Source organism: Peromyscus californicus, unplaced genomic scaffold (assembly GCF_007827085.1).
Source record: "Peromyscus californicus insignis strain IS unplaced genomic scaffold, ASM782708v3 Scaffold_14__1_contigs__length_90479793_seg_2, whole genome shotgun sequence".
Lineage (NCBI taxonomy): Eukaryota > Metazoa > Chordata > Mammalia > Rodentia > Cricetidae > Peromyscus > Peromyscus californicus.
The window spans coordinates 21,228,849-21,236,604 of record NW_026294436.1 but is presented as its reverse complement, the minus strand read 5'-3'; the positions used below and the strand labels follow the sequence as shown (position 1 = coordinate 21,236,604).

The window sequence follows — 7,756 nt, the reverse complement described above, 5'->3', positions numbered from 1 at the left end:
TAGTTTGACTTTTTTTTTTTTTCCAGAGCTGAGGACCAAACCCAGGGCCTTGTGCTTGCTAGGCAAGCGCTACCACTGAGCTAAATCCCCAACCCCGACTTTTTTTTTTAATGTATACAGTATAATGACCATCTGTTTCCTAGCACAAACTAGCTATGTTAATAATGTTCCAGCTAGCCCTTATTATTCTGAGCAGGGAAAACTTTGGGAAAGTTGAAACTCCAAACAAATATATGAAGAAAGGCAGCAAATGTAATCACAGGACAGGTGACCTTCTTTCTCTAGGTGGGGAACAAGGTTGTGTGTGTTCTGTCAGGTTCCTAGATCAGAGCGTATTCATGAAAGTTAACAATAATCTTACAGTCAGGAAGGATAGAGTTCTCTCACTGTACATACTGATTTCCTGCTGTAGGAACCATACCCCAGTGCAGACACGATGCGGTGCTCCACCAGGCGGGCCTTCAAAATCTCTGTGGCCATGATATTCCTGTGGCTCTTCATCACCCTGAGAATACCTGAGGAAATTCAAGATGTCCAAAAAGTGGTGACTATTCTTTGGGAAACTGGGCATGCACGGTGGGAAGGGTGAGGACAGGCAGGTTGCCCAAGAAGTCTGGCCTTTCCTTCTAATCCTTTCCACCAGGAGCTGGAGGCTCTGAGTGGAGCTGGTGTGGATCTACCCATGATTCCATAAACTAGCTACATTTATTTGTCATGTTTCTCAAGGTAAGGGAGAAAACAAATACTACCAGAGCCCATGAGTCTTTTGGCCCATGGGCAGGCACTATGCTGGACACATTTTAGAAGAGTGACTCACCTCACTTCTTTCCCCAAAACGGCATATGGGAGGCTGGGAGAAATAAAGGCCATCGTTTTATGAAAGGTTTTGTGTGTGTGTGTGTGTGTATATATATATATATATATATATATATATATATATATATATATTGCCTTTGTCAATGGTCCAGGTGGTCAGATATGGCAGTAAGAAGAACCCCAAATCCTTAGAAGACTGGCGGGTCATTACCTACAAATATTTGGAAAAAATCCACCAGAGAAAAAAGAGTGAGTACCAGGAGAGGGAGGTAGAGTGTCAGGGGAGAGGAGGATCGTATGAGGGGAGATGGCCAGGAAAGAAGAGAGCAGGAGGAGGAAAGGCAGGACTGTCCCGAAACACTTAAATCTGGCTGACAACTCCCTCCCCAATCCCAGGACATTGACAAGTCAGGGGTATGAAGAAGAACAGATAAAGGTGGTTGTTTTAATAGGTGGAATCAGGGGGTGAAGAGATAGTACAGTGGTTAGGAGTACTTGCTGTTCTTCCAGAGGACCTGAGTTCAGTTTCCAGTAACACACACACACACACACACACACACACACACACACACACACACCTGTAGGTGGACTTTTCTGCATCTCACCTGAGTCAGCTCTGTCCTGCGAGCCGGCTCCTGAATAAAATAACCACACAGAGACTTAATATTAATTATAAATGATCAGCCAATAGCTTAGGCTTGTTACTGACTAGCTCTTACAAATTAAATTATCCCACATTTTTTTTTCGGAGCTGAGGATTAAACCCAGGGCCTTGTGTTTGCTAGGCAAGCACTCTACCACTGAGTTAAATCCCCAACCCTAGCCCACATTTTTTATCTACACTCCACTATGTGGTGGTATCTTTTTTCAGCACAGCATGTTCATCTTGCTTCTCTGTGTCTCCTGGCGACCCCACCCTCTTCTACCCTATGCTGTCTTTTTGTCTGCAAGGCCCACCTAACCTTCTCCTGCCTAGCTATTGGCCAGTCAGCTCTTTATTAACCAATGAGAGGAATAGATATTCACAGTGTACAGAAAGAATGCTGTATACATATACAAAAAAATTTAAAAAATACTTAAAATAGGTGGATATAATATGCTGACCTGACCACATATTACAAAACATTTCTGAATATTACATTCTTTTTTTTTCTTTTTTTTTTTCTTTCTTTTTTTTTTTTTTTTTTTCGAGACAGGGTTTCTCTGTGTAGCTTTGCGCCTTTCCTGGAACTCACTTGGTAGCCCAGGCTGGCCTGGAACTCACGGAGATCCGCCTGCCTCTGCCTCCCGAGTGCTGGGATTAAAGGCGTGCGCCACGAATATTACATTCTATATATACTCATCTGCAATACCAAACATGTTTACATTGGGTAAACAAGGAGCATAACTCCATTATATAACTTAATATTTCAATCTGCAATTACAATCATGCCCTAGGAATGGATGGTTATGTGGCTTTTGGTGGTAGTGAGGAGCTGGGGAATGGATGATCATGTGGCTTTTCATTTATTGATTTGAAACAGAGTCTCACTATGTAGACTAGGTTGAATTCATAGCGATCCTTCTGCCTCTGCCTCTTGAGTGCTGGGATCGAAAGCATGCACCATTGTACCATGCTTTTTATTTTGTTTTTAATTAAGTGAACACACACACACACACACACACACACACAGGCAAGTGTCTCTGTCTATGGCTTTATGTACATGAGTACAAGTACCCACAGAGGCCAGAAGAGGGCATCAGAGTCCCTGGAGCTGCAGCTACAGGCAGTTGTAAGCCTACCAGGTGGGTGCTAGGAACTGAACTTAGCTTCTCTGTAAGGGCAGTAGGCACTCTTAACCACTGGGCCATATCTCCAGACCTTATGTGGCCTTTTTTGGAGGGATATGGCCCCAGCCATTGTTTTTTGTTTGTTGTTTGTTTGTTTATGTGTGTATAGTACATGTATGTCTATGTGTATATATGTGTATGGTATAGGTATAGGTATGGATCCCCAGGAACTGGAGTTGCAGGTAGTTGTGACCTGCCTGAATTGGGTGCTAAAAGCTGAACTAACTCTGCAATATCATCACGCTTTCTTAACTACTGAGCCATCATCTCTCCAGCCCCAACAGGGTTGTTTTTTTTTTTGTTTTTGTTTTTTTTTATTTGACATAAGGAGTCTCCCTTTGCAGTCTAGGCTGGCCTCCACCTCACTATGTATCTCAAGCTGGCTCTGAACTTGAGGTCTTCCTGCCTCAGTGTCCTGGGTGCTGTGATTACAGGTATGTACCACCATGCTCAGAAACTGTGCAGCTTTAAAGCATTTAAATAAGAGGGAAGAGAGATGAGTTAAAATGTTTAAAAGAAGAATTGTGGCTAAGATTGTCTGCAGTTTTAGGTAGAGGAATTCAATGATTAAACAAAATATATAAGAATGAGAAGCCGGCATTGGTGGCGCAGGCCTTTAATCCCAGCACTCAGGAGGCAGAGCCAGGCGGATCTCTGTGAGTTCGAGGCCAGCCTGGTCTCCAAAGCGAGTTCCAGGAAAGGCGCAAAACTACACAGGGAAACCCTGTCTCGAAAAACCAAAAGGAAAAAAAAAAAAAAAAAGAATGAGAAGAAGCCGGGCAGTGGTGGCGCAGGCCTTTAATCCCAGTACTCAGAGGCAGAGGCAGCAGATCTCTGTGAGTTCAAGGCCAGCCTGGGCTACAGAGCTAGTTCTAGGACTACACAGAGAAACTCTGTTTCAAAAAATAAACAAACAAACAACCACAACAAAAACAAAAAGAATGAAGAGAAGACAAAAATCACTGGTGGGAAAAAAATAAAGTTAGTTTTTGTTAGCAAGAGCAATCACTGCATTAGAGAACATTTGAGACTGGAGGGTCTAAGAGCAGAGAGCCAGAATCCTCTGGCTTTATGGGCTTTAGGACTGAACTCAGGGCTGAAAGGATTTGGCCAACACTACAGTCAGAAGTGGCAGAACTGGGGTAAGAATCCCAGGCGCCCGGCCTCCTGGGCTCCTGGGCTGCAGAAATGGAACTGTATAGGTTGAGTGCTTTCCCAGAGTGTATCTTAGCAACAAAGCAACCTGGGGAGGAAAGGGTTATGTCAGTTAATGCCTCCAGGTAACAGTCCATCACTCAAGGAAGTCAAGACAGGAACTCAGGCAGGAACCTGGAGGCAGGAGCTGATGTGGAGACCATGGTGGGGTTCTGTTTATTGGTTTGTTCAGTTTGCTTTCTTCTAGACCCCAAGACCACCTGCCCAAGGGTGGCACTGCCCACAGTGAGCTGAGCCCTCCCATGGCAGTTATTAATCAAGAAAATGCCCTACAAACTTACCTACAGGCCAAACTTATGGAGGCGTTTTCCCAACTAAGATTGCCTTTTCCAGGTGACTCTAGCTTGGGTCACGTTGGCAAAAACCAACCGAGACAGTGTAGATGAAATCTGTCATTCAGTGCTTAGCATCTGAAAAGCAGGGGCTCCTGGCTTTTAGAAAAAGTCCTCCCCCCAATATACCTTTATTAAAGGGGACCTTTGGGAAGATGAACTGAATAAAAGGATAAAAGCAGAAAGAGTTATAACAACCATAATAAAAGCTAATATTTATCAAGTTCTTCAGCCACAAGCTTCAAGTTTTAAAAAAGACTCAGGAAGGTTGGACATGCTGGCACACACGCACACTCTCAACACTTGGGAGGCTGAGGCAGGAGAACTGCCCTAAGTTCCAGGTCATCTTAGACAACACAGTGAGTTCCAGGTCAGCAAGGTCTACACAGAAAGACCTTGTTTTTTTGTTTTTGTTTTTCTTTTTCTTTTTTTGTTCCTTCGAGACAGTGTTTCTCTGTGTATCTCTGGCTGTCCTGGAACTCACGCTGTAGACCAGGCTGGCCTCAAACTCAGAGATCCACGTGCCTCTGCCTCCTGAGTGCTGGGATCAAAGGCATGTGCTACCATGCCTGGCTAAGACTTTGTCTTAGAAAAAATATTCACGAGGATCCACAGGGACTCAGCAGCACTTAGTATTTCCTCAACTCTTAAGTATATGCAAGTGATAGAGTAGAAACAGATTCTGAAGATGGAGTCAGGATTCTGCATGTCTAATTAATTTGCAGATAAGGCTAAAATTTCTGGTCTCATGACCACACTTAGGACTAGCAAGATGGGGCTGGAGAGAGGTCTTCACACTTAGGAGTAGCAAGATGGTTTTCCAGAGGACCCAGGTTCAATTCCCAGCACCCACATGGTGGCTCACAACCATCTATAATGAGATCTGGCGCCCTCTTCTGGCCTGCAGGCAAACATGCAGACAGAACACTGTAGACATAATAAATTAGTCCTTTGTTGTTGTTGTTTGTTTTGAGACAGGGTTTCTCTGTGTAGCCCTGGCTGTCCTGGAACTCCCTCTGTAGACTGGGCTGGCCGCAAACTCACAGAGATCCACCTGCCCTTACCTCCCCAAGTGCTGGGATTAAAGGCATGTGCCACCACTGCCTGGCTATCAATACATGTATTTAAAAAAAAAAAGAGTAGCAAGAACAGGGGCTGGAGAGATGGCTCAGTGGTTAAGAGCGCTGATTGCTCTTCCAGAGGCCCCAGGTTCAATTCCCAGCATCCACATGGCAGCTCACAACTGTCTGTAACTCTAGTTCCAAGGGATCTGATGCCCTCACACAGACATACATGCAGGCAAAACATCAATGCACATAAAAAAAATCTTTAAAAAACTTTTTTTTAAAAAAAGTAGCAAGAATGTACATTCCCTCTGCCAAGTAAAGAAAAATACCCTAAATAGCATTCTAATCTTTAAGATTCATTTATGTGTGTGTCTGCACACATGTGTGGGTGGGTGTCCATGGAAGGCCAGAAGAGGGTGTTGGATCCCGGGAGCTGAAGTTACAGGCTCTTGTGAGTCTCCCAGCATGGGTGCAGGGAACCAAACTTGGGTCTTCAGCAAGAACAGAGATTGAGCCACCTCTCCAGCCCCATTCCCTAATACTCTTAGGTTTGTTTTATTTTATTTTATTTGAGACAGAGTCTCCCTATTCTACGTAGCCTGTACTGAACTCATGATCCTCCTGCCTCAGTTTCCCTGGTACTAAGGTTGGATTACAGGCCAGCCTCATCACGCCTTGCTTTCTCTAACCTTTTTGCTCACTCTCACCACCACACATTGACAGGTGTCCCTCTTCTACCTCTTCTCAGCATGGCTGACAGTGGGGATCGCCTCAGTGTCACGACAGGGTCAAGGTGGCCTCTTGGATACCCTGGCCGCCCTGTACCACGCCTCCTCTGCAGCTGAGCAGAAGCGGATGACAGTGCTGGTTCACCTGGCCGATTCTGATTCCACCTGGCTCAGGAAAACTGTTCTCCGTATCTCCAGTCTGTACAGCTCGCAGATCCTGACAGGGCAATTGCTACTGATCCATGCCCCATCTGATGCCTACCCTACTGTGAACAGCGCTCAGGATGAGCTCTCTCAGGCGCAGATGTACTCCAAGCAGAACGTAGATCATGCCTTCCTCATGAGCTTTGCCACCAAGCTCTCTACTTACTTCCTGTTGATAGAGGACGACGTCTTTTGTGCCCCTAACTTTGTCACCCACATTCACTCAAAGGTGACCAGCAGGAAACCCCACACATGGGTGCTCCTGGAGTTCTCTAACATGGGCTTCCTCGGCAAACTTTTCCACAGCAGGGACCTTCCGCTCCTGGCCCGTTTCCTCCTCCTCTTCCACAAGGAGCGACCGCTGGACTGGCTGATCCTTCACTTCCGTACCCTGCTGGCCCAGCAAAACCCAATCCTCTGCAGACCTTTCCTCTTCTACCACAGGTTATCTCACTTCACGTTTGAGAACAAGACCTTAACAGCCCAGGAAAAAGGCCCTCGTGGGCCTGATGTCCTCCCTGGCGCTGCTTTCACGGACATGAGACTCACTGGGGCTTACTCCCCGCAGGAGGCCTACACTCTGGATGAGTCATTCTTTTGGACCTACAATGTCCGTACAAGGAACTATCTGACAGTAATTTTGAGCCATCCAGCGAACCTGAACAGAGTGCAAGTAAGAACAGGCTCCATCATGGATGGGAAGTACATCCTAGAAAAGGGTCAGGTGGAGCTAGGCTACCAGCCTGAAGGGACGCCCCCAAACTGTACCAGCTTTACCCTGCTGGGCCGTCTTGTGCAAGGGCAGATGGATCAGATCATTCCGAAAAGCACCGGGGACCAAGTAAGCTGCGTGAAGCTGTCCGCAAACGCTAATCAGGCCAGTGGTCTCATGATCAGGCATGTCTACCTCTGGAGGGCGGGGGATGCCGAAGACAGAAAAGCTGATCAGAACTGATGGTATATCAGAGTGTGAACAATTAAAAGCTTGAAGCCATTTCCCTCTAGCCAACATGAACGACACTGGAGAAATCCAAGGGGACAGAAGGCAGGAAAAGAAAGCACCGCCATTTTTTTTTTAAGTGCCACTAAAACATTAGGAAACATTCTTTCCCTTTTCTACCCAAACAAGCCACTCAAGTAGAATTTTGTTGCTGTTATTTTACTCTGACAAATGCAGCTTCCCCAAATTTGGGGAAAGGTCTTGGTCCCTTTCAGAATCCTTACATTCCTGGGATGCTTGGATCTCCCCAAGCAGTGTGTGTGTAAGTGTGTATGCGCACTTTGGTGTTCACAGAGGTGGAGGGTGAGGAGCAATGTGTAAGAGGGTGAGAAGCACACCAAACTGTTTTAGTGCTGGAGGTTGAACTTGGGGCCTTGAACATGCTGAGCAAACACTCTGCCACTGAGCCATCCTTAGCCTCTGAGGAGTCCTTAGGACGGACATAGGAAACAGTGAGAGAGATAGCGGGTGGTGGAGCACGCCTTTAATCCCAGCACTCGGAGGCAGAGCCAGGAGGATCTCTGTGAGTTCAAGGCCAGCCTGGTCTACAGAGCAAGATCCAGG

At 46.0% G+C, this 7,756-nt stretch overlaps 1 protein-coding gene across 1 annotated transcript; it reads left to right on the top strand.

The window, feature by feature from the left end:
* Window positions 1-591: 591 nt before the first annotated feature.
* On the top strand, window positions 592-7,147 carry LOC128109549 (alpha-1,3-mannosyl-glycoprotein 4-beta-N-acetylglucosaminyltransferase-like protein MGAT4E). Its single transcript, XM_052736698.1, has 2 exons — window positions 592-726; window positions 6,009-7,147. Exon 2 carries the CDS (start codon window positions 6,116-6,118, stop codon window positions 7,145-7,147), a length of 1,032 nt encoding a protein of 343 aa, XP_052592658.1. The 5' UTR covers window positions 592-726; window positions 6,009-6,115.
* The last annotated feature ends 609 nt before the right edge of the window (window positions 7,148-7,756 follow it).

Coding starts and splice junctions, on each gene's coding strand:
- LOC128109549 (XM_052736698.1), top strand. CDS start 6,116: ATGACAGTGCTGGTTCACCTGGCCGATTCTGATTCCACCTGGCTCAGG.